The sequence below is a fragment of the Camelus ferus genome, chromosome 6 (genome assembly GCF_009834535.1).
Source record: "Camelus ferus isolate YT-003-E chromosome 6, BCGSAC_Cfer_1.0, whole genome shotgun sequence".
NCBI lineage: Eukaryota > Metazoa > Chordata > Mammalia > Artiodactyla > Camelidae > Camelus > Camelus ferus.
In genome coordinates, this window is record NC_045701.1 from 86,527,116 (window position 1) to 86,553,440 (window position 26,325).

General features: G+C 42.3%; 1 protein-coding gene across 1 annotated transcript in view; it reads left to right on the forward strand.

The window, feature by feature from the left end:
- The window catches only part of AK7 (adenylate kinase 7), a 66,745-nt gene that overhangs the window by 26,727 nt on the left and 13,693 nt on the right, over positions 1-26,325 (forward strand). The window contains exons 5-12 of the mRNA XM_014558813.2: positions 1,973-2,083; positions 11,798-11,878; positions 14,878-14,966; positions 16,983-17,073; positions 17,945-18,022; positions 19,075-19,224; positions 21,893-22,021; positions 24,251-24,380. Coding sequence (XP_014414299.2) covers positions 1,973-2,083; positions 11,798-11,878; positions 14,878-14,966; positions 16,983-17,073; positions 17,945-18,022; positions 19,075-19,224; positions 21,893-22,021; positions 24,251-24,380 — 859 coding nt within the window. The remainder of the gene's footprint in view (positions 1-1,972; positions 2,084-11,797; positions 11,879-14,877; positions 14,967-16,982; positions 17,074-17,944; positions 18,023-19,074; positions 19,225-21,892; positions 22,022-24,250; positions 24,381-26,325) is intronic.

Here is a 26,325-nt window from a genome sequence, read left to right on the forward strand (position 1 = left end):
TTACTCAACGTCACTGCCTTCCACACATCAGTCAATTCGTTGGTAAATTACATCACTGCCTTCCACACATCAGTCGATTCGTTGGTAAATTCTGTGGGTTTTTTTAAGGGGGGGAAGAGGTAATTACATGTATGTATGTATGTATATATGTATACATGTATTTATTTATTTCCTTATTTTTGCATCCTTTTTTTGAAGTATAGTCAATTTACAATGTTGTGTCAGTTTCTGGTGTACAGCATAATGTTTCAGCCGTATGTATGCATACATATATTCATTTTCTTTATAGGCTGCCACAAGATACTGAATTGGTCCCCTGTGCTGTATAGTATAAACTTGTTGTTTATCTATTTTATATATAGTAGTTAGTTAGGTTTATTTATTTTTAAATGGAGATACTGGGGATTGAACCCAGGAACTCGTGCATGCTAAGCATGTACTCTACCACTGAGCTATACCCTCCCCTCTGGTAAAGCCTGTTAATTCATCATCCAAATGTCTCCTAAATCCATCTCGTTCTCTTTGTGTCTAGGGACTATCAGAATGGCCTTGGCACGGGTGCCTGCCATTGCCTCCTTCCAATCCAGTCTCCAGGAAACTGCTTAAGTGATCTGCTTAAAATATAATTTAGGGCTGGGGGGTATAGCTCAGTGGTAGAGCTCTGGGTTCGATCCCCAGTGCCTCCGTTAAAGGGGAAAAAATAAATGTAAAATTTAAAACAATTAAGTAAAATATATATAATTTAGATCATATTACAGTCCTGTTTAAAATGCCTAAAACCCTTCCATGCCTGCTAACGCTCTTAGAATGAATGGAAACTCCTCCACATGGTCCACAAGCCACGTGGTACCCTGACTGCTGCCTACCTCATCCTCCACCAATTTCCAGCTTGGCTCCAATAATTACGGCCCTTCTTCCAATTTCTCCAACCTGCCAACAATTGTTCTACCTCAGGGTCCTCATCCTTGTGTTTCTTCTGCCTCGGTTGTTAATTTCATGTAAGCCTTGGACTCAAGTGCTCTGGGCTGATTACGTAGACCAGTGTGATGTGATCGAAAGGCTCCTGATTGAACTCCGTATTTTAAAAATCCCACTCCAAGTAGGACCTCTAAATCTGGGTGGACTGGGGGGAAATCACTCTGTATCATGGATCTCAATTCCTCCTTTTGATTCTCCGGGAAGTTTTCCTTTAACTGTCACTCCATGGGGTTAGACAGGAGAGTGAGTTGTGGAGAGGCTGAGCATGATGAACAGCTCAATGGACTGTCAGGAAGTGCTTTTCATTCCTGATTCTTAGGGCAGACAGATATTTCATCTTATCTGATGAAGCCAGTTTTTAAAGCCTGAGGCAGAAACTTACACATGGTATGTTATGATTAGCATGGGGTTGATTTCAGGAAAAGGCACAGTGTGGAAAAGAGAAAAAAACCCAAAATTTAGATTTAAAAATTAGGAAATTGGTTATTTATTTATGTGTTTATTTTTATTGAAATATAGTCAGTTAATATTGTGTCAATTTCTGGTGTGCAGTATAATGTCCCAGTCATGTCTGTATACACATATATTTGTTTCCATATTCTTTTTCATTAAAGGTTATTACAAGATACTGAATATAGTTCTCTGTGCTATACAGAAGAAATTTGTCTTTTTTTATCTTTTTTTATATATAGTGGCTATCATTTACGAATCTCAAACTCAGAAATGGGTTATTTAATGCCTTTATGGGACTGCAGTAACAACCTGTCACTGTCTCTACCAAAGAAGACATTTAAATTTTTAAATTTTCTTTAAATTAAGTTTAAATGATAAAATTTGGCTAGCTAAACATTTTCATGAAAATTCAATCACTGTAAAAATAAGCGGTGGTTTTTAGAATGTTTTAGTTGAGCTTAAAGGAACATAGTTGCTCGAGCATCTTTGGGCTTAGAAGTTTACGAAGCTCTAACATGGGGGTCTGGTCTTTCCTTCATAGGATGATTCAGAGGTTCCATTTACTGAAGAGGATTATCGAAGAAGAAAGCACCACCCTAATTTTCTGGACCACATAAACGCTGAAAAAATGGTTCTCAAGTGTGGGAAAAACGTAAGTCTTAAGAAGTAGAACATTTGGGGTAAGAAAGGCTCTTTTTGGGGTGCTTACATTGTGCATGGCCAGGGTGCTCCACGTGCTTCACGTACATCATCTCAGCTCGCTCCTCGCTCCACATCTCTGCATTTGGTTTCTCTGTCCTTACACGCACAGACATCCGAGCTTCAGGCTCACCCCAAGAGGCACTGTCCCAGGTCCTGGCCAAAGTTCTGGTCCAGGCCCCTAAGATGAAAGCCTTGTATGGGGTCCCCAGCAGAGCTCAAGCCCTTACCTACCAAGGGGTCTGTAGGTCCAAAGAGATCCTTGGTCCAGAAGAGGCAAATAACACAGTGGGAATGGGGCAGAGGGAACTGCATTTTCCCTTTATGTCATTTGTTTCTTACAATAACTCTGAAAAGTGCATATTAACCTCATCCTACAAATAAGAGATAGAGGCTTCCAGAAGTTAAGTAGCTCGCTCAAGTTAACATAGCTAGGATTTACTGAGCACTATGCTGAGCTCTTCTTGGGGTTTTTTTGTTGGGTTTTTTTTGTTAGTTTTTTTTTTTTGTTTTTTGTTTTTTTTTTGGTTTTTTGGAAGAGGGAGGTAATTGGGGGGTTATTTATTTATTTGTGTTTAGAGGAGGTACTGGGGATTGAACCCAGGACCTTGTACATGAAGCATGTGCTCTACCACTTGAGCTATACCCTCCCTAACAAGCACTTCTTGGTTTTGGTTTTGTCTGATCTACTCCTTACAACAACGGTAGATCTATCGGACAACAAAGCCTGTGGGTTTTGTGTTTTTGTGTGTTTTTTGTTTCTCTGACTCCAAAGCTCCATCATTCCATAGATCTTGACACAGCCATGGTCACTAATTATTAAGACACAGCTATAGCTGAGAAGTTCCTGTGAACAAAAATAATAGCTTATCAGCCTTCTGTTACAGCAAAATGCATCATTTTGATGCCCATATATTATAAAGTTGTTTTATTTCTCCTATATTTTATCAGAATAGATGACAGGAATGCCCTGGTGATGAGTAACAGCTAAAAATTATTGAGGGCTTGCTTACCATGTGCCAAGCACTGTGCTAGGCGTTTTTACTTGCAGTACCTCGTGTAATCCTCATATATCTCATATATAACACTCAAAATTCTGTGAATTAGGTGCTGTTATCATCATCCTCATTTAACTTATGTAGAATTTATATAGAACCTCAACACCTCTAAAGGTTCCATCCACTACATCGTCCCCACTATCAGAAGCCCCACAGTAGTGATGTGTAATTATAGTTCTAAGACGACACCCAGTGGTCTCAGAGGATATTACAGTAGGAACTCTTGTCCCCAAACTCTGTGCTATTAATTTTTTTTCTTTTTTAATTTGGCGATACAAACACTGTGAGTATAAAATATTTGAAGGAAAAAACATGAGATTAGTTATTCTAATCTCCTTTATACCCATTAACCTATGGCCTTAGCCAAGTCATTTAACTTTTGGAGTTAAAATAAGTAGAATAAAGGGGGTGGACTAGACAGTCTAAATTTCTTCCAACTATATTATTTTATTAAACTTCAGATAGTGCCCCAAATAGAAAGTCCATGATTTCTTGATCATTTATGTCTAATTCACTGGCTGAGAACGCATGATCACACACAAAGTAGTTGATGTGAATGATAGTTTAACATGGACAAATTTTGGCCCATTTTCGCTCCCTCCCCTTCGGAGACAGCCCGCACCTACTTTTACTTTAACCTGAACACCCAATTCCCACACCTCTTCCCTTGCCTTTCTCTTGCCTTACACTCTATGCAGTGTGTATCTCTCTAAATAAATCTACATTTACTCAAAAAAAAAAAGGACAAATATCATCTTCATATCTTTTTCATTCTAAAAACATTAAATATGCCCCATGCTCTAAATGATACAATCAAAATTGTATTTTTAAAAATCAATTTTTTAATCTTAAAAAGAGCTTTCTCAATCACTTTTTTCTGAACGGTTAATAAGATAAGGTTGATCTGACCAAGCTGGTCATCTCAGGTACCCTTCTTTCCTTAGTGTTTTTCATCCAGAAGATAGAAACTTGAAAGGAACCATTTAACCCATATCCGTTAAGATCCTACTGTGCACTATGGCTAAGAGCTGGCCTCACAGCCACGAACAAAGCAGATGTGGTCTCTGCACTCCTGTTCATCTGCTGTTCATCTACTGTTACCACATCTGCAGCAATCACATTTATATTTATATGCTATATTACAAACACAAGAAGATGAACATATTTAGTATTTTGAGGCAAGAGGGAGCCCTAATAATTACACAAGTTGCCTAAATAGTTCTGATGCCTAACACTGAATGTGGCTTTAACTGGGTATGTCCATTGTTCAATGAATCACAATGATTACTCAGAATATTTTAAAATATTATATTTAAAAATACAGCTTATATTGACTTTAATTAGTATTTTGAATTACCCAGCACTGCCCATGTGTTTGCAAAAACCATTTAAATCATTAAGTGGTCCCCAAGTATCTGTTGTGTGTGGGGTCCCTGAAAAAAAGAACCAAACCTGTCAAATCTCAGTGGCAATTTATGAAATTTGTTGTAATAATTATTCCACTGGCTTTTGATGCTTATGTTCTCTGATCAAGCTGCTCATGATAATTTTTTAATAAAAAACGTTTCTGCATTTGCTTTAATAAGGTCACATTTAAAATCTTGGCACTAATAATTTGAGTTGGCAAGTGAGATTGGCCTATAATCTCCCTTTGTCATACAGTCTTTTTCTGGTTTTAGTGTCATGCTGCTACTGTGCTAGTACAATTAAGGAGCAAAATTTACGATTCTCTGCAATTTGTATGAAATTGGGCGCATCCCTTAAGTACTTGGTAGAATTTGCCAAAAGTATCTTAGACTATGTGAAGACAGTGTTGGGGTTTCAGAGCAATAAATTAGGCCTTCTGGCTAAATTTTCAAATTAATTGGCATGAATGTACCCATCAGTCTGTTATGATTGACTTTTTAAAAAAAAATTTTGCATGAAGGGAGGTCATTAGGTTTGTTCGTTTGTTTATTATTTGTTGTTGTTGTTTTTGTTTTAATGGAAGTACTGGAGATTGAACCCAGGGCCTCGCATGCTAAGCATGCGCTGTACCATTTGAGCTATACTCTCCCCCTTCTTACGATTGACTTCTAAAATCTACATTTGTAATTAGGTCCCCCTTTTCAGAACTAATATTTGTAGGGGGCATCACTCCCTTCTCAAGCGTCTGGTTTCCGTGGGGAAGTCTTAAGTTTCTAAGTCCCTAATTACGCCTGCCTTCCTGCACCGCCCCTTACGCGCATCACGAAGCTTGAGCGAGTTACCCGATTGGTGGGCTTTTGGAGGGCGTGGCCGTGTTACGTTGGCCCCGCCTCCCTCTCGTCTCTCTCAGGTTCTGCTATTGCTGCAAACTGCGTTCTTTCCTGTTACTGCCCTAGGTCTGACAGGGACCCTCTCCATATGCGATCGTCTGTAGTTTTCTTGTGCTGCCTGAGCCTGGATGTGGAAGTTTGTCGTGTTCTAGGGTTCAGGATTAGGAAGTGCCTCATCACCGTTCACCTAAGGCATGTTCCCCAGCCTAACCCACATCCATAATAAAACGGTACTTTGAACTCCATCTGTCTTTTAAGAATTTCTCACTTCAGAACTCCGAAAGGAAAATGGATGTCCCTTTCAGCCCCTTAGACTCCAGTAATGCTATTTCCTTGTGTCTCATTGTCCTTTTTCTTGATAAATCTTAACTAGTTTTACTATATTATTGTTCTTATCTAAGAAGTAGATTTTACTGTGTTCTCTTTATAGCTTTGTTTTCTGACTCACTAATTTCTCTATTATTACGTCTTCCTTCTAATTTGACTTTATGCCATTTTGAGTTAGATGCTAAGTTTATTGATATTCTGTCTTTGTTTTTTATCTAATATCAGCACTTAATGCCGTAAGTTTGCCACCAAGTGTGCTTTTAGCTGCATCCCCCAAGTTCTGAAATGCCTTGAATAGTATTTTCATTATCATTAATTTCTAAAAATTTTCTAAAGTCTATTGTAACTTCTTTTTTGGCCTGTGAGTTATTGAGAAGTTGTCTTTAAATTTCCGAATATATGGAGAAATCATTATCTTTTTGTTGTTCATTGCTAATTTAATTGCTTTATGGTGATACACATTGTGGCCTGTGTGATGTTGGTCCTACTGTAGTATTTGGTGAGATGTTTTGCTACATAACACATGGCCAGTTGTTTGTCTTTAAATTTCATATGGACTTGAAAAACCTGTGTATCTCAAACTGTGCAGAGTTCTGTATGTACCTACTTAGGTCAAGTTTCTTAACGGTGTTTTGCAAATTTTACTAATTTGGAGTCTCCTGAATCTATCAACTACTGAAATGGAGTATACTAAAAAAATTCCCCACTATGAAATGAATTTATCCTTTTCTCTTTGAAATAATGTTAAATTCTTGGCTATTCACTTCTAGGCATCCTCTTATAACCCTTTCAAGACACTAAAGGAGTGAAACTATGCAATTATTTGTTTCTCAATAATTACCACTAGGACATTATCTCTAGCCGAGTCCACAGCTTTTCAGACCATTCTCAAGTCTTAATGAAATTATTTCTAGTTCTTACCAAGGCTCAAGACAAATTTAATATGGAAGCCATCAGTCTGTCATTTAATTTTAAATTTCTCTGCTCCCAGCTCTTCTGAGCGGGGCTCAGACGAATGCAGGAGGGAGGGAGGCTAAGCCATGCTGGGTTCCTCTCCCTCCCCCCGTCTCCCTGAGGCAGCCACCTTCTCTCTTCCTTGCTCTACCACCTGCCTGTTCTTTATCAGCATCATCTTGTTCTTTTCCTTTGTTTTCCCCGTTTCTTAATTTTTTTCATCATTTCAAACATTTATTTTAATCTCTACTCGTTTACTTTCTGAAGGCAATGCAAGTCACTCATGCTGGATTGTTCCCTCACACAGTTTGTATGTTTTGATTTGTGAGTTCACCTTTAGTATGCTTTTTTAATTACAAAAAATGCAAAGTTTTTAAAAATAAACAATTTTTTCTTGTGGTTTCTAAATCTCCAATCCAAAATAATCCTGTAATTTTTTTTCCTGGATTTTTAAAAATAGCATCTCTTTAAATTGTCAACATCCGCTTCTTTATGACTCATCATCACCCCTAAAAACGTATGTAAATAGGTTCTTAGGGCAAAGTGGACTAGTGCAAAGTCTGTCTTCTAAGAGTACTGCTATAAAAGTCTCAAGGATGTCAAATTGGGAGACCTCAGGATGCAGAGTGGTCTGTGTGAAACGGGACTTCACACTGAGAATACGCTCTCATTTATAATTGGCTTGACAGACAGTGCTGTGCTCTCAGCCAGGACTCACCTGTTACCATGAAGTCACCACCCTCACCCCAGTGGTGTTCCTTTACTGGTGCTTCAAAGGACAGAAGTTGGGGGTGGGGGTTGTATCAGCCTCTATAAAATGCCCCTGGTGTCTCACTGTCTAAAACAGCTTGTTACATTAAATTTTTGGCCCTGGGATCCCGGGATTCAGCAGGTTAATTTAAATTTGAAAGACAAGTACAAGGCCAAGTTTAGAATCCTCTGGGGAGCTTTCTTTTTTCCCCCCTAAAACCTTGCCTTGGTTTGAGGAGTTTCCATGTTACCTCCTTCTGTCACAGTGTGGATTTTGGTTTTTTCTAGTTCACCATTTTGTTGTGAATGAATCCTTCCTTATTGTGGTCCAATTCTTAACCTCACCAGATTAGATGCTTTGTCCCGAGTACCATGCGGCCTTAAAAACCCACGCTCCTAAATGAAGACCATCAACTTCCCCGGGCTGCTGCGCCGTCCACTCTCACCACGCCTCTTCAAGTCTCCGCTTTTGGCCCCTGGGGCTATCTCTTATTTTCTTGAGAATTCTGCCACCCCTAGGGTATTATTGGATAATTCAGGCACTTCTAGGTGTTTGTAGTAGGGTAAGTATTAGATTTTTTTTTTTAATCATCGTATTACCTGGAGCAGAAGAGGGATACTCTTCATTTTCCTTATAAAGGTTCTGGACCCAATTCCAACCTGTGCTGGGGGCAGAGTTTTTATACCACCAAGCAATTCTCGGCCACTAACTGGGTTTCCTGTAGGTCAGCTGAATTCTGATGCTGTCTACCTGGAGATAGCGTCACATCCCACAGGTTAAGAGCTCGGTCCTGCAAGACTGCTCCATCCACTTCAGACGCCAGACTCAAGCCCAGTTTGTCATCTGTGCTTCTGATCAACTTCTATAGATTGGCAGTTCTAATGACTTTGTCATGGGTTTGACTAATTCGCTAGATCAGCTCACAGAACTGAGAGAAGCATTGTATTTACTAGATTACCAGTTTATTATAAAAGGATTATAACTCAGGAGCAGCCAGATGGAAGAGACATGGGGCCAGGTACTGGGAAAGCTCCGGGGCTTCTTTGCCCTCTCCGGGCATGCCACTCTTTACAAATTTCAACAGGTTCACCAAACCGGAAGCTCTCTGAACCTTCTCCTCTTGAATTTTTAGGGAGTCTTCATTCCATAGGTATGATTGATTGCATCGTTGGCCATTGGTGACTGAACTCACTCTCCATGCCCTCTCCCCTCCCTGGAGGAGGGGGAGCTGAGGGATCCAACCTTCTCATCACATGGTTGGCTCTTCCATCCTTAAGTGAGGTCTGAAAGTCACCTCATTAGCCAGACATAAGACACCTTTACCACCCTCACTGCTTAGGAAGTTTCAATGGTTTTAGCAGCTCTGTCCAGAAATGAGGATGAAGACTAAATATATATATATTTTTACTCTAAATCACAATGTCACACTTGCGTTCCAGTATTGTTGTTTGCCTTAAGTCAAGGGTAGTGTTAGGAGTTAACATCATTTTCTTATATCTTCAGATAAAGACAAATATTCATAGTCTCAGCAATTTGCCAGACTGCAGTACCAAAAGCTGATTAAGAATTAATACCAAAAATGATCAGACTTCTTAGTTGTTTATGTAGAAAAATTCTCGATGCCTGTATAGATCTCACATTGTATAGGTTCCACCAGACCCAACGTCCCCTGTGTCTGTGGATTATGACACATTGGAATTGCAATTTTATGTTTCAAGTTTATTTATATATTGTTTATTGTCAAAAACAAGACAACAGGCCCAAAATAGAGTTGCGTATACTGAGCCCCACATCACAAAATGGAGACTTAATTACAGTTTCAGCTCACCCAGAAAGGGGGTCTTAAACGGTCAATCAGGAGTCACCTGACCAGCACTCGTTAGGTAAACCACCTGCTGGACCCCAGCCAGCCGCTGAAGGAAAGGAACTTTCCTCTAACCACCTGCTATTTTTTTGTCCTGTTACGATTTCCTTGCTCCCACTCACTTCTGCCCAGAAAAGTCTTTCATTTTGTATAACTCCTCAGAGCCCCTTTCTCTCTGCTAGATTGGTTCCTGCCCAATTCAAATCAATTTTGCTCAAATAAACTCTTAAAATTGTTAACATGCTCTGTTTATTTTTTATCACTGTATCAAACAGTGAGTGGTATATTGCAGCGGTTTTCTTCTCAAACAAGAACAGACCAGCCATTGAAAGGTCAAGTACAAATATCTGTAATCTTGATTACACTAAAATGTCCAATATGTGTATCCCCATTTTTGCGTTCTTTGATGACTTCGCTACAGAAAGTAAAAATAAATTTCTTCCCCATAACTTAGTGTTTATGACCTTATCAGATTCCCAAATGTGGGATATGATTTCACCAAAATTCAAACAAGCCAGCCAGACTCTGGCCTTCCTCTCTGGCCCTTGTCTAGGCTAATGCCACCATCTTGTTTTCACTGCCGGTGAAAGTCACAGGCAACAACTGCCCAGAGAATGATTGGTTTGGGGCAGAGTACTCCATGCTGTCCCCTCCCAGACCCTCTCCTCCACTTCTCCGAAAGGGTCCCTGGTCTCCCAGGGTGAGAACAGTCAGCTGACCTCCTTTAAACTATGTTGGTAAGAACAAAAGTTGCATGTATCTGTTTAAGGACAGTGGGAAACACTAAAGTTTAGCCAGTTTAGTTTTCGATGACTTTGTTCAAATTGTAGTCTCAGTTCAGAATACTCCCGAAGGGACAAGATCCAGCCCAAACAAAGCTACCAGCAACTCAGAATCTTGAATGGGAGCCAGTTTCCTCCTTGACTGTTTTATCAGGGACGACGAATGAAGACAGGCCTATCTGACTTGTTTGCCTTCCCCCCAACCCACATCTAAAACCTTGGCCTCTATTTTATTCCCTTTGTTTTGTAGCCTGCTCCTCATCTCTCAGCTCCACTCTCCCACCCACCCCCTCGATCTGAAACCTCATTGGTTATCTCATTTCTTCTCGGAAAGCCACAGCACCCCCGCCTGGTTGGGACTTGAGAGGATCCCCAGAACTACCTCATGTTCATAGGCTTTTCAAGTCCTCTGGAGAGTTTTCTCTGATCACATTCCCTCGGACAGTTAGGAAAAACCAGGGAGCTGGGTCACATGCCCTTGTCCCACTTGGTCCAGATGTACAGGACTTTAGATCAATTATAGTGACGTGGTTCCTCCTCAGAAACCCCACTCAGACCAAGGGCTTTCCCAGTCTCCACTCAGGGCTCCATCTTCAGCAATGATTCTCTCTTCAACTTACCAACATCCAACCTCCCCAAATCTAATCCTAGTGGTGATGGGGTGGGAGGGGGGTGTCTTTACTGATAATTCTACTTCTGACACCAACTGCAGTGTTCTCACTGGGTGATGCATTAGCAAGAGGCCAGTCACACACACATACACTCACAAATCACACTCTCTCAGCTAAGAATAAATTCCCAATTTAATTCACCAAAGATTAAAAATCCAAAGTGGGGTGGCCTGTGAAGTCAAAGGTTTAATAGAATCTAAATAGATCTCTGTTGGTCGCTGCACCTTTTGTACCTGGACCTCACATCAGCAATCCAGAAAAAATTGTACCAACCATTCCTTGAGTCTCTCTGGATTTTTACAATAAACATCATCAAAGCCACATGGTTATTGGACTATGAAGGAGGAGGGCATTAAAGGAAGCGAATCAGTGATCAGGTCTCCCTAAGTATTCCTTCTGCCTTCGGCTTCCCAGAACACGAGAAAGCCCATTTCTCCACAACGTAGCTGCCAGTACTTTGATGACATTAAGAAGAGTTGTATTTTGAGGCAACTTCTCCCAGCACCTAAATTACTCCTCCTGGATGAAGTAACGCTCCATCTCTATTAAAATCCTCTTATGAAGGCCCATTACCAAACTCCGTGGTTTCATGGATGTCTACCTCCCTTAATAGATAATTAAAATATCATGGAAGGACAGACTTTTACATCTTCCTTTGCTCCTAGGGGCCCAGCCTAGTGCTTAGAGGTGTTGAGTTTCACAAAGAATAAATACTGGCTTTCATTTAATTAAGAGTCCCAATTAAATTCTAATAGTGGTCAGAGCTATTCCTGAATACTGTGGGTGGGGCTGAGTTCCCCTTTTAATGGATACTCTTTTCTATCCTAAATAATAATACATTAGGTGCTTGAAAGAGGGGATAAGACTTACTAAAATGATCATTTAAAATAATCACTAAAATAATCTGATTCAATGAGATTCGTAATAATACACTTAGCTTTTTTCTTATATTTTATCCAATAGGTCAAAAAATTCGCCACTTATGTGGTTGCTGCTGGACTTCAGTACGGAATGGAAGGAGGCATCTTACATACTTTTTTTAAGGTATGACTTTTCCATGACTGTAAGGATTTTTTAAAAGTGTTTTGCAGTAAAGTTACACAATTTGAAGGTTATATACTGGGTGTTGAACGTAACCACCTATTTTTCTTGTATTCACCACTCTCAGAATGATAAAGAAAAGGATGGATCTCCTTTCATTCGTGAGACAAACATTGATCGAGTGCCTACCATGTGCCAGAAACCACTAGATACTGGGAACACAGCTATGCAATAAAGTCCTTGCCTTTGTGGAGCTTACATTCTAGCGGGGTGGAGAAGAGCATTAGGCAGTAAACAAGTTAGCCAGTAAGCAGAGTATTTCAGATGCTGGAAAATAATCTGGGAAACAGGAAAACAGAGAAAGGTATAAAGAGAGTGCCAGGGGAGGGTTGGGAGGTCATGTCTTACATATGCTGGTTGAGGAAGGCCTTTCTAATGATGTAACATTTGAGCAGAAAGTGAAAGGCAGTGGGGGAACTGGCTAATTTCCTTCCTGGGGAAAGGCAGTGGGCGCTGGGAGAGCAAAGAACCGAGGCAGAAGTGTGCTGGCTGCGTTGAGGAGCAGCGAGAAGGCCAGCACGGCTCCAGCAGAAGAGGATGGTGGGCGGCGTGGTCATGGGGCGATGGAGGGGTCAAGTGGAGCCCAGACCACGACCACTTATTCTGAGTGGATTGGGAAACTATCAGACTATTTTAAACACAGAAGTGGTGAGATCTGTCATAACCTTTGAAGGGGTAACTCTGTTATTCTGCTGAGTTGAGAATGTTCTCTAGTGGGGCAAGAGCAGGAGCAGGCAGGGTAGTGCCTAAGACCTGGGTGGAGATACTGAGACTGGGTTTGGGACATGTTCTGAAAGTGGAGTCAATGGGATTGGTTCAAAGCTTGGATATAAGAGTGACAAGAAGAAAAGAAGACTCTTAAGGATTTTAGTCTGAGTAACCGGAAGCATGGAGTTGCCGTTTACCAAGATGGGGAGAACAAGGAATAGAATAGGTTAGGGCGCATTGGGCAATCATCGGGAAGTCCAGGACCTCCACTTTAGACATGTTAACTTTGAGATGGCTGACATCCCAGGGTAGGTACTGAGCAGGGAGGGAGTTGGACGGATGAGTTTGGAGATCGTGGAGGTGGTCAGGACTAGAGAGGGAATCTTGGGAGCCATCAGCATATGAGTGGTATTTAAAACCATAGGACTGGATGACATCACCTAGAGAATGAATATGGAGAAGGGAAGAGGTCTGAGGACTGAGTCTTGGGATGCTCCGACAGTTGGAGATGTATGAGGAGCCTGGGAGGGTGTCAGGAAAGGCGGCTGAGGAGTGGGTGCCCAGTGTGGTAAGAGGGGAATCAAGGCTGGAGTGTGGAAAAATCCACGTGCAAAAACAGTGTTTCTAAAAAGAAATAATGACCAACCATGTCACATAGGGCAGATAATCAAATGAGACCAGAGAATTGACCTGGATATTGGGTAGGACAAAAGCCTGATAGCAGTGGATTCAAGAGGAAGGGGGAAGAGAGGAAGTGGAGATGGTGAGAATAAAGAAATATTTCGAGACATGTTGCTCTAAAGTGGGGCAGAGAAAAAAGGCAGGAGCTAGAAGTGTAGTCAGGAAAGGGTTGGTTGGTTGATTGGTTGTTTTTTAAAATTTTTTAATTTTTGGTAGGGGCAGAGGTAATTAGGTTTGTTTGTTTAAATGGAGGTACTGAGGATCGAACCCAGGACCTCGTGTATGCTGAACATGCACTCTGCCACGAAGCTATACCCTCCCTGCTTGGCTGGTTGGTTTTTTAACAGTGAGAGATATGACAGCTGATGAGGATAAGCTAAAGAAAGCTCTTTCTCACCATCCGTGCCCAGATACTCTTTACCTACCTAACCACTGAACGCTGGCCTTCCAGGCCTCTGCCCTAGACCCTGTCTTCTGCATCTACACTCTTTCCCTGGGCTGGGCTGTTCAATCCCATGACTGATGCCAGTGACTCTGAAACCTAAGTCTCCAGTGGGACTCTCTCCCCTTAGTTCTACCTCTGTAGACTCAGCTGCCTATTCAGCACCTCAACTTGGATGTTTCACAAATCCAAACTGGACATACAATCTCCCCCAAACCTGCAGCTCCTCCAGGGCCCCATCCCAGAAAATAGGACCACCTTCCACCCACCTGCACCAACCAGAACCCAGCTCCTCCCTCCTTGTCATCCATCACGAGATCCCCGAGTCCTGCAGAGTCAGCCTCCTCAATATCTCTCTTCTCTGCAACCCAGCAATGCCCCCAGCTCCCCACCACAGGCTAGTCCGCACATGTCATGGCCTCCATCTCTCCATTTAAACTCTTACTTCCCGTCATTCCTTCACAAGGCAAGGAAAGCAAATCTTATAATGTGATGTCACTGCTTAAAACCCTTAAATGGTTTCCCAAAGTCCAAAATATCTCACAAGACCCGGTGGTCTGCTGTGGACCCTACCCTTACCTCTTTCACTCTTGAAAAGCAATTTAAAATAAGCTAGTCCTTGACAGTTAAACAGTGCCCAGTCTGTCTATTTATTCACTGAAAAACTTAATGAAGAGAAAAGACAAGGATTTGAGGCTCAGGGACTCATCAGAAGTGTGAGATCCTGAAAAGCTACTTTATCGACTAAGCATTTAGTCTACAGTGGGGGTAATTTTTAACATGAATTCTCATTTTTGTGAGAACTAAAGACATCATGCCTACTAAAGTGTTGTCTTTCTGTGTAGCTAACATGGGGTGATGACTGAAGATGCTGAGATTATAGATTTCTGGAAAAGCATTTCAGCCCTGGGGTTGCACTTTTTATTTCCTCCTGACAGGATCTGGTCAGCAGCTAAAGCTCATCAGAACTGATTTCCAAACGTCAGCGAGGCAATCACTTCATCAGATGGACAGGTGGTTTGGATGCCCCCGTCTAGGGCTCTGTCTGGAGCTGTAATAGTCATGCGCACGTAACTGGGGGAACACGCGTCTTTGCCTTTCTTTCCTCTAGATGGCTTGGTTGGGTGAGGTCCCCGCGTTACCAGTTTTTGGAGATGGAACAAATGTGGTTCCAGCAATTCATGTTCTTGATCTAGCAGGGTAAGTGTTCCCCCGGAGACATGACTTCCCCAGCATGAACTGACTACCGTGTTTGTTTATGAGTGAGCATTTACTGAGCACTTACCAAGCGCCGAGACCCTTCCCGTACTATAGTACTCGTTCTTCACAACAACCCTCAGCAGAAGGTATTTTCGTTTTCCTCACTTTGCACCTGCTGGAATTGTGTCCATCATGTAAAAGCGCCACAGTTCTGACAAACCCAGGTTCACCTTCCAGAAACCTTATCCGCTGAGCAGCACGTCGTCCAGTTTGGGAAGAGAACTCGTTCTGTGCATTCTGGGGACCTGGTCCTTTGTCCCAGATGAGAGTGATATGTCCAGCCCACCAATGTGAATTCCAGAAAGTTGTGGACTCTAAACAGGAAGTTTACTTGTTTGTTTGTTTTGGGGGCAGTTTGGGGGGGGTTGTTTTGCTTTGTTTTGAGCAATTGTAGGTGAAGTTAACACGTGTTTCTCACACTCACAGAGTATCCCCACCTTGTTTCAGACAGGCCCGAGGACCCTTCTTTGCAGACACTGACTTAAACACTAGGTCAGAGAGGGTTCACTTTATCTGTGGTTCATCAAGTCTGCATTTCACGTTCCAGGGCTTTATTCTGTAGCCCCCTCCGCCGGGCTCACCCCACAGAAGGGGGCAGTTTCAGCACTTCCCTGGGATTCCAGTTCCTAAACTCCCCCTCCTTCTCTCATCCACCAGCCACTAGTCAATTAGTCTCAACCCCAGGCAGATTTACAGATTTACTGGGAAACAACGAAGCTTAAACTTCAGGGCCCCTCCCCTGTGTGGATCCTTTTCATCTCCCTAAACTTAATTTTTATTATTGTTCTCAAAGAAGGATCCCCTAAATTGTCTAAGCTTCGGACTCCACACAAAACCTAGATCGCTTCCATTTACCCTGGACAAAGTGAGGCTTCTTTTCTGCAGAGATTTTATATTACTACGTTACCAGGTTTCAAAGATGTGAAAGAATTACATGTTATTTAAAAAAAAGACTTAGCATTAGTCCTTGATTCTTTTTTTTTTAATTGAGATATAGTCAACTTACAACATTGTGTTAATTTCTGGCGCAGTCCTTGAGTCTTAAATTATTCCCGTTACAGAAGGACTCAAACCCACTGGGTAGCAGTTTTTTCCTACAGGTTTCTTGAAGATGGTCAAATACTTAACAAAGAAAGATGCTAAAAGAGGAAGTATTCTGAGAAGTAATATAAAACAAATGTGCCCAGATGTTTAGACAGGTGCATTTCTTTTATTTTCATTTGACAGAAAAGGAAGGTAAGATGTAGCTAGAATGGCCAGTCCTGTGACAGACCTCACTGCTGTTTCTCTGGGATCCTTTCATTTGTTATGTGCTCAGAAATGTTGGCAATCGTTCATTTTTTTTTTAAGGGGGGAGGTACTGAGGCTTAATTATTTACTTATTTTTATGGGAGGTACTGGGGACTGAACCCAGGACCCCGTGCATGCTCGGCGTGCACTCTGCCGCTGAGATATACCCTCCCCCGGTAATCATTCATTATGAACCCAGGGCAGGAAAGCGAAGCTAATCCCACGCTGTGTGATTTATGGAGCCACAGCTTCTCTGAATCTGCGTCTCGCTTTGTGAAACATCCACCCCAAAGCACGGCCGTGAGACAGATAAGCCGCTGGGCGAGCGGACTTCATCCACGCAGGTCCTGTGGGGCTCAGCTAGGCTTGAAGTCCGGGCAAATCTGGAGCCAGACAGACCTGGCTTCAAATCCCCACCCACCCACCTTACGCCTTCCCAGAAGTGCTTCAGCCCAAGACACATCACTTAACTCTTCACCAGCTTCCTCGTCTGTAGAGTGCAGACCGTTACCCAACCCTGACCTTGTTGCAAAATGAAGCGAGATCACTGACTACATCACCAAACCCCGGGCCTGGCCCCTGGGGTGGCGGTCAGTGAATCCTACTTCACTGCACTTTTTGGTTTATTTTTTCCCTCTGCTGACGATTTTCCCTTTGGGTCTGCAGAGTGATTCAAAACATAATAGACCACGTGCCAAAGCTGCACTACCTGGTTGCCGTGGACGAGTCCATTCATACTCTGGAAGACTTGGTCAAGGTACAGCTGTGCCATCCTGCACTGGATGGCGTCTCTTAAGTGGTTTTACCCACCCCATCCCACCCTCCCACCAAAGTATAATTATGGAATCAGGAGTGCTGACAAGTTTGAGCACCCCTAAAATAGAGGATCCTTAAAACCAAGCTCACTGCCTGCATTTGCAGTATCTGTATTGGGAAATTAACAACCAAAATGGCCTTTCTCCAGTGGATGCACAGAGGGGAGCAGAAAACACTGCAGGGCTCAGACACTCACAGATCACATGCTGAGATACTAAAATATATCTGTGACCTTTGCCCCAAAGTGCTGATATGATCAGGTTCACCAAAGTTCCTGGAAGCTTCCTGGAGCCCTGGGTCTCTGAGGGCCCCCTCTCCAGTCGGGGCCACTCTGGCTAAAGCCACCTGTCACCTTGTCGCCCAGCTAGCCCAGCCAGTGCAGCCTTCTCTTGCCCTTCCCCTGGCCATCCCCAACTCATCTTTAAGATTCAGCTCAGATGTGTTCCTCTGCACCCTCCCTGCCCCCATCCCATACCTCCCACTGCAGACCAGGCACCTCTTTTCTGTACTCCCAGCATCAAGCATTACACACCATCATCTGTATACATAGCCGCCTCCCTTTTCAGACTGAAGCTCCTTGAGGGTAGGGAGTGGTCCTTCCTCATCCCTCGCTCCAGTTCCGGGCATGCAGTGGAGATTGTTAAGTATTTGTGGACTAGATCAACGAGTGAATACCCTCCATGCACTCTCCCGTTGCTTTGGGGAAAATTTTTTTTTTTTTTTGGTACTCAGTTATGTTTACATTCGCTTGAGAAGTTTTATATTAAAATCTTTTAGGTCAACCAAATAATATTTCTCTTCTTCTCTAACAGTGCATCAGTAGAAGTACCGGCCCTGGGAAAGTCCAGAAAGTACCCAGAGAAAATGCTTTCCTAACCAAGGACTTAACAGTCAGTATATAAGAGATTCTTTTTTTTTTTTTTTTTAATTTTTATTTTTTACTCTTTTCTTCTCTTTTGGTCAGAGAAGAAAGTTCAGACATGTTTATTATCAATTTGTAATTATTTGACTTATTTCACAGAGAAGTAGAAAGTGGCCCCCCTTTAAAGGAAGATGTAATTCACTTCAAGTTCAAAACTATACCAAACAGAAACAACTGTGTCTATACGCTGCTTCAAAATTATTTTCTAAGTAGTGACACTAAAATTAAAAGGTATTCGTTCTCGAGGGATTTGGTGTCAGAATACCTGACTTCCAAGCTCATTTCCATTCCTTGGGCACAGCTGGGCATTCGATCCCATAGCAACTTCCTCTTCACTTCTGTGAGTCTCTTTTCTCTTCTGGAAAAGCCCTCAAAGGTTGTGGTCAGAAAACGTGTTGGAAAGCTCTCGGGTGTATAAAATACTGTAAGACACTAGGCATTGTTCTCTTTGGCCTCTTTCTAAAATTCAAACAGGAGACTGAGATTCTGATTCCTTTACAACAACACAAGTACTGTTTTACTCGTCAGTGCATTCCTCTGGCTTGTTTTAAGATATAAGTTTTTTTTTTTTTTGGAATAAATTGCAGCGAAACACTGCATTGGGGCATGTTTCTGAAATCATCGGTTGCCTCTGAGAAGCAGAAGTGGGTGGGTGGTGATGGAGTCAAAGGGAATGCTGTCCCCCTACTTCTTGTTCTTTTGGATTTTGAACCATCTGATTGCGCTACTCACAAAATAGATGCAATTAAAATTTGTGAAAAAGAAACCTTCCCCTTGGGCTCCCAGGGTCTCCCTGCTCTTGGAGCTGCTTGTGTAACTACGAGAGAGCAGGTGCGGGGAGTTTGGGGTCACGGAGTGTCACAGCAGGTGCTCTGTCAAAACTTGGTGCTGCACTACTTGACGTTCATGTTTAGTAAATGTGTACCTATTTCTTCATTAGTAACCTCAGTGATTTTGGTTTGTTAAAACTGTCAAGAGGGAGAACAAAAGGCAATTCACAAATGTTCCTTTATCTCTTAGCAAGAGTGTATTGACCATTTACTGGTCAACTTGAGAATGGAAGCGCTCTTTGTGAAGGAGAATTTTAACATTCGATGGGTCGCCCGAGCGGGATTCGTGGAGAACATCAACAGTGTCCTCAAAGAGTATAAGCAAAGCAGGAGATTACTGGTAACTACAGCCGCTTCCTGTTTAAACTTCTAACCTAAGCAAAGTAAATGAAACTTCTAGTGTAATTACACAAATGAAACCACATGCTTTTCCAAATGTCCAAATTTCAAAATTCAAGTTCTTTCTCAAAGTTGACACATTGATCCAGGTCTGACAGTGTACCTCTATATTCTATGAAGCCTTGCCAATCGACTATTAAAAATTTTAAAGCTGACGCAGATGATTGCTATGCTTGACACAAATCAAACATGATAGTAAGTTTCAGACTGATGGTCACAGAGTTGTCTCTGGAAGGGAAGATATCAGATACCTTACTGCTCTACCTGTCTCATCCCTGGGTGTACATCTGGGAGAAGGGTAGATAGGAAGTGAAGTCTGATTATTTGATCCTTTCTTATTGGCCAGGGGATTCGCTGGTCATTTTAATCATCATAACTATTCAGGGTAGATTTTTTTTTTAATGAAGGTACTGAGGATTGAACTCAGGACCTTGTGAATGCTAAGCATGCACTCTGCCACTGAGCTATATCCACCCGCCCTCAGATATTCTTATTTCCATATTATAGATGAGGAAACCAAGGCTCTGAGAGATGGAGCAGTTTCTTCAAGGTCACACAGCCGATCAGGGATTCATAGCTAGGATACAGACTTAGCTAGAATGTCCCGTCCAATTGTGGAGCCTCCACACCCTGCTCTCTGAAATGGGTAAATGCAGCACTTGCCCAGATCTTTGGATTTATCCCAGGGAAGCATGCCAAAGATGAGAGTGGGTATTACGTGAGAAGCGTTTGAAAACTGAAGTCTAGGAGTCACAGGCGCCCTCACAGTTGTAATTGCCATTGTCCGTGGAAATACCACATGTGAACAAGTCCAGTCGCCACTGTATCCTATGAACTGTATTCTCCCGGAAAGCACGCCTTGTGAAGAGTAAGTAAAAGATGTACCACTTTGCAAAAGAAACAATGACCCTTTTAAGCGTCTGGAACACCCATGATGGCTGTGCTTGGAGATCATCCTGAGGCACACAGCTACCCCAGGGGTTAGACTAGTGTTGTCCTCTGAGGGTCAGCTGTCAAGCAGCACACAGAGCTGAGCTGGGACAAGACACCTCAAAGAGGCCACATGGTTCCTAATTAGCAAAACTCGAAAGAACGTGATCAGAGTAAGCACATCTGAAAATTAAACAGAGTCTGTCCATCCCTGGGGGTGTTGGTCAACATAGGAGCCTAGAACAGGAAACACGACTAAGGGCAATGGAGACAGTGCCACACCAGCGACATCCAGCAACATGGAGCCTCAAGCCAAGGGCTTCCACAGTTTCAGTTTCTTTAGCAAGGCGCAGTCATCCCCGTGCAGGGGCAGATGCATCAAGCCACCTTGGCTGGATACCCCTCAGCAGTCCATCCATCCATCTCTCCTTGTTCTGACTCAGGCTCATCAAGCCAGCCTCTGTGCGTGTCAGCCTTGGAGGGTCACTGTGCCAGACGTGGGCGCTTGGAGTGTTCTGAGTTCAGGGGTAACCAGACTTCTTACTATAAATAATGAATAAACTACCATCCGGTTTTGTCCCCGGATGAGGTGAGCCTAGCCCAGGAGACAGATCCTCCCCTGATGTGTGGACACACTTGAACCTGCTCAGCTGGACAGCTGGATCGCAGGCTACAGTGTATGCACCACGCCCACCGCGGAGCCCAGCCCTGTCCATTAAGATTCAGCTCCAGAGTTGCTCTCCTGCCCCCTGCCCCTTCCACTGACTGCCATCTTGGTCGTGGCCATCACCCTGAGAGAGCCTGCCCCTAAGCCAAGGAGACCACGTGTGTCCACCATGCCTTACCCAGCCCCCTGCAGTGTCTCTGCTCCTGCACTTCACAGCCTGGGCTTCGTCGCCTGACAAATGGTCTTAATAACGACAACCAACTCCCTGCATGAAATGATGTAATCTTTAAGCATATGGTCCCTCTGCCCATGGAAACTCTTTTCATGGGCATAATTTTTTTTTAATTTTTAATTTAAAATTGAAAAAAATTTGCCTTGCAAAATTCCAGGGGCCTCGGTTCCACAACTGTTTAGATCATTTTAAAAAAAAATGACTGACTGTCACTGATATTCTTATTTCTGTTAGAAATAAGCATTTGCTCACCAGCTATGAATGTGACAAGCTTCTTAAGCATTTAAACAAGTTTTTCAGAAGAAGAAATGGTGGATTTTTTTTAAATGAGTGTATTTTTTAAAAAACTAGAATAAATTAACTGTTTTAAAAAGGAAAGTATAATTAGAGACCAAGTTTAGTCCAGAAATGATATTCATGAGGCAATGAATTAAGCACCCTCAACACTGGACCAGAAGTTCTGTTTCTCTGCTGTCTTTACAGGAGTAACACTGTACACGTGGAACTGGCAGCCTGTGAGGCTCGAGTATTTTGGGTTTTAGTGCTTTTAAGGTGCCCCTGAGCACATCTGGCTGAGTGTCGTGTCCCCCAGGCCCAGGTCAGTGCACACAGTAGGTGCTCACTAAACACCAGAAGGAAGTGACTCTGGAGTCCTGGTGGAGGAGTGAGAGTCAGCCCACAGGATCCTGAGACTTTGAAAGGGCTCACCCTGGAAGTAAAACACAGTTTCGCTGCACATCGTTCAGAGCTCCGTGTATAATGCTTATTCTCCTCTTCCAGCCGATCAAAATTTGCATCCTCGGCCCTCCTGCTGTGGGGAAGTCCAGCATTGGTGAAGCGCTGTCCAAACACTACAAACTGCATCACATTAAACTAAGGGACGTCGTTTCTGAGGCCATAGCCAAACTGGTAACGCTTTTAACTACTTTCCTGGGAGTTTTTAGATTTTAAAAAGGCTTTTTCCTTAGTCTTATAATAAAGGATTCACTAATTTTCCCTGGCATCCTGCAAAGAAGTGTTCTTTGAATGGGATTTCATTGTTCACTCCAGTTATGAAAACACGGAATCCCGCAGGGCTTCCTCTGTGAGACAGAAGCATCTGTCACGAGTGGCCCTTAAAATTTAGTCTGTCCCCAGCTGTTGCTCAAAATAAATCTTGTGTCTTCTCTGTTGACTGGATCATTTTTAGGTTTTTTTATTCTTTATTTTAAATTGAAGTATAGGTGACATATAATATTATATAAGTTACATGTATACAATACAGTGATTCACAATTTTTAAAGATTATACTCCATTTATAGTTATTATGAAGTATTGGCTATATTCCTAATAGTTTGTACCTCTTAATCTCCTACCCCTACTAGCCTCTCCAGGCCCTTCCTTCTCCCCACCGGTAACCACTAGTTTGTTCTCTGTAGCTGTTTCTTTTTTGTTATGTGCACTGGTTTGTTGTATTGCTTAGATCCCACGTATAAGTGATATCGTACATTATTTGTCTTTGTCTGTCTGACTTATTTCACCTAGCGTAATAGCCTCCAGCTCCATCCATGTTGTTGCAAATTGCAAGATTTCATTCTTTTTATGGCTGAGTAGTATTTCATTGCATATATATCCCATATCTTCTTTATCCATTCATCTGTTGATGGACACTTAGGTTGCTTCCATATTTTGATAATTGTAAATAATTCTGCTATGAATATTAGGGTGTGGTTTTGGTTTTTTAAATATACACCCAGATTTTTTTATTCTTGATGTATGTTTCTCAGGGTATCATCAGACTGTTTATCAACAGCTTAAAAAAAAAAAGACTTTATTTTCTTAGAGTGGTTTTAGGTTCACAGCAAAGTTGAGAGGAAGGTGCAGAGATTTCCCAAACATCGCCTACCCACTGTGCACTCAGCCTCCCCGATCATGATTATCAGCCTCCCCTACCAGAGTGATACGTTTGCTGCTATCAATGAACTTACATTCATACATCATTATTGCCTAAAGTCCATAGTTGACATTAGGGTTCACTCTTGCTGCTGTACATTCTGTGGCTCTGGACAAATGTATACTGACATGAGTCCACCATTACAGTATCATACAGAGCAGCTTCACTGCCCTGAACATCCCTTGTGCTCTGCCATCACGCCTTCCCCCCAGTTAAGTGCTTTTTATCATTTTATTGGAAATGGTAGGTCCTGAGGTACATTTCCATAAATGACTTTTTTTTATGAAAAAGAAATTCACATTTATTTACAGGTATGACAATTCAAGTGTTGCTACCAGCATTTGTAGCAGCAGCATGATTGATGGCTTTATGGTAGCCTAGTATAATCAATACAGTTGTTTCACGGTAGCCTCGCCTATACACTAATGAATGAATCATTATAAAAATTTTATGGCATAAAGTAATATAGTCAGATTCATAATACAGTATCAGAAACATTGTTACATTTTTTTAAAAACTTAGCTGTGATGATAGGCTAAAACAGTTTCTCTAAGTATGAGGGAGCAGGGCATACTGTACCAAATGTTTCAAAAATTCTTTGAAAGCAAAGTTATAAAACAGTAAGAAAACTAACATGTGATTAATTTCATGTTAAATATCACTCCGCTTATGCCTACTTAAGGATAAACTAGCATCTACGTGTGTATCATGCATTAATGGTATATGTAACTTTTCTTAATTTTTTTCGATATTTCTAGGCTACATGGTTTGCCTATGACTTTTTTCAAATTGCCTCAAATCTTAAAAAAAAAGTATATATTTACTGAAAAAAATCCAAGTATAAGTGGACCCACAGAGTTCAAACTCATGTTGTTCAAGGGTCATAAATGATTATTATAAGTCTTGATTTCACCAAAATGTGTTACCTTCAAGTAAGATCCAGCCTGGTACCTAGAAAAGTGTTGATTCTTAAGCAATTCTGGCATTTGCACAGAAATAGACTATTCTCCTAAAACAGAGTAAGAAAAACCCCGAGGCTCTCATCCATCTTTGTAGATACACCATCCTGACCACCTTTGTGCTCCTGTCCTTGAGAGCCTCCCCTGTTTGGGTATCAGCCCTTTCCAGGATCACTCGCCAGATGATTTACAGGCAGCCAATCAATACAGGGCATTATCCAATTTGAATATCCCTGTGGTATGTAGGAGGCAATCGTCACACCTAAAGACGTAGGGGAAGGAGAAGAAGAAGATGAAGAGGAGGAAGAGGAGGAGAACGTGGAGGATGCTCAGGAGCTCTTAGATGGCATCAAGGAAAGCATGGACCAGAATGCAGGTAGCACACACAGCACATGGCTGTGCTGTCCTTGTAATAAAAAAAACTGCTTGTTTGCTATTAAAAGTAAAATACAGAAATGACAACAACCACAAAAAAAATTCATAATCTCAACCACAAAAAAACACCATTCATAATCTCAATCCCCAGTGGAAAATCACCATTAACATTTTGTTGACTATCTGATTATAGGATGGGAAAGAACTGTCTAAGTGTTAAAAAACATCAATTGTGTGGTGGTAAATATTTTAAAAGCATCAAAAAAACATTAATTAAAAGGCAAAAGACAAACCAGGAAAAATATTTGCCACCAATATGACAGAGTTAATATCCTTAGTGTATAAAATACTCAGGCAAACTAATCAGAAAATCATTAAATCCTGAATAGAAAAAAATAGATGAACAACTTGGGCCAATAAGTAACTCATGCAGGAAAAAATACAAATAAATAGAAAAATATTCTTGCTTGCATGGTAATTTTAACCAGTTTGTTGAACCTACGCATCACAGTAAGGTGTCACTTTAAGTTCAAACTCTGGGTGCATTCTTTCCCCACCCTTGGATGGAATTTCAGGCCTGCAATTCTCTTAGATAATGAGTAAGTGGCCTCTGTGTTTCTTCATGCTGTAAGAAGTCCATTCCAATCAGGTAATCACCAAGTAGGTTTTGAACTGACATGTCTTTAAGGGAGCTTGCTACCCAGCAGGAAAACAGTCGGCAGCTGTTAGTAGAAAAAGAAAACCATTTTATTTTTATACCTAGGTAGTTGAGATCCTCCAACAAACTGGTCATACTGGCATTGGCCGTAGAGCAGTCCAACGTGTAGCCAAGTCCGGACGCTTACCCAGTGGAGGGTTTCTTCCCTCTTCGGTCTATCAAGCAAGTCTGTCAGGTTTCTTTCTTCTTCCTCTTCCCATCTTGCTGGTTTCTGATCCTCCAGGGTTGGGCTAGGGCAAGCGGGATTATGGAAGAAGGGCAGAGATGTAAACTGGCCCTGGTGACAGACAGCGTGGGTCTTTCTGGGTGATGTGCTTCTGCGGGCCCTTCACAGACTCTCCCCCTGAGGACCGCCCTCTGCATTCCCGAGACCCCACTCTAGACTGCCCTCCCTGGTCCCTGGTCTCTGGGCACCCCACCCTTTGCCCCTCCAGGCAGTCCTCTTCCCAGCTACTCAACTTCAAGGACTAGCCCCTCCACACCCTCCCCTGAAGTCCTGGTTACCCCTCTCCCTTCGCCTCTCCTTCCCCCGAGGCCACTCCCATCTAGTTTACAGGGTGGGGAAAACAGTTTTGTCTGCATACACTGAGTGTCCACTTACACTGAGTCTGGGCCAGGAGGAAATGGAATTTAGAGTCCCAGAGAGATTTCCCAGAGGAAAAGGATGGTCCACAGAAAACCCAGATCAACACTTTGAGATTTGACACTTCTGCCTCCCCTGGCCCGGTTGGGGGTCACCATCTTGGTTTTAGAGTCTAAGAGCATCCTGGCCCCCACTGCGGGGAAGGAAAAAACCTAATATGAGACAGTCCATTGTGAAGACACCTGTGGAAGGAAATCTGGCAAGGCCACATGAAGGGGCGGGGACTAGGGGTTTAGGAATCCCCAGGTTTTTGCGGTCATGTGTACAGACACCTTAAGCCTGGAGTATAAAGGCCAGAAACAGGGCACTGGGGACAGTGAGCAACAGCACCCCTAGAGGAGGGGCAAGAACATCTTGTACTCAGGCTAGCAGGACATGGCAAACACACTGCACAGTATTTATGGACAGAAGCATATAACCGGTCTTTGAGAGGACCCAAAAGTCTTAGCCAAGGACTTTGTGTAACAGAATGATATAAAGTACCGACTGGTCTCTTTTCAGGTCCAGGGAGATGACCACACAGAACAAGAATTATAGTAGAGACAGTGCCAGGTTGAGAACAGTCACTACATCGCCCGAGCTTAA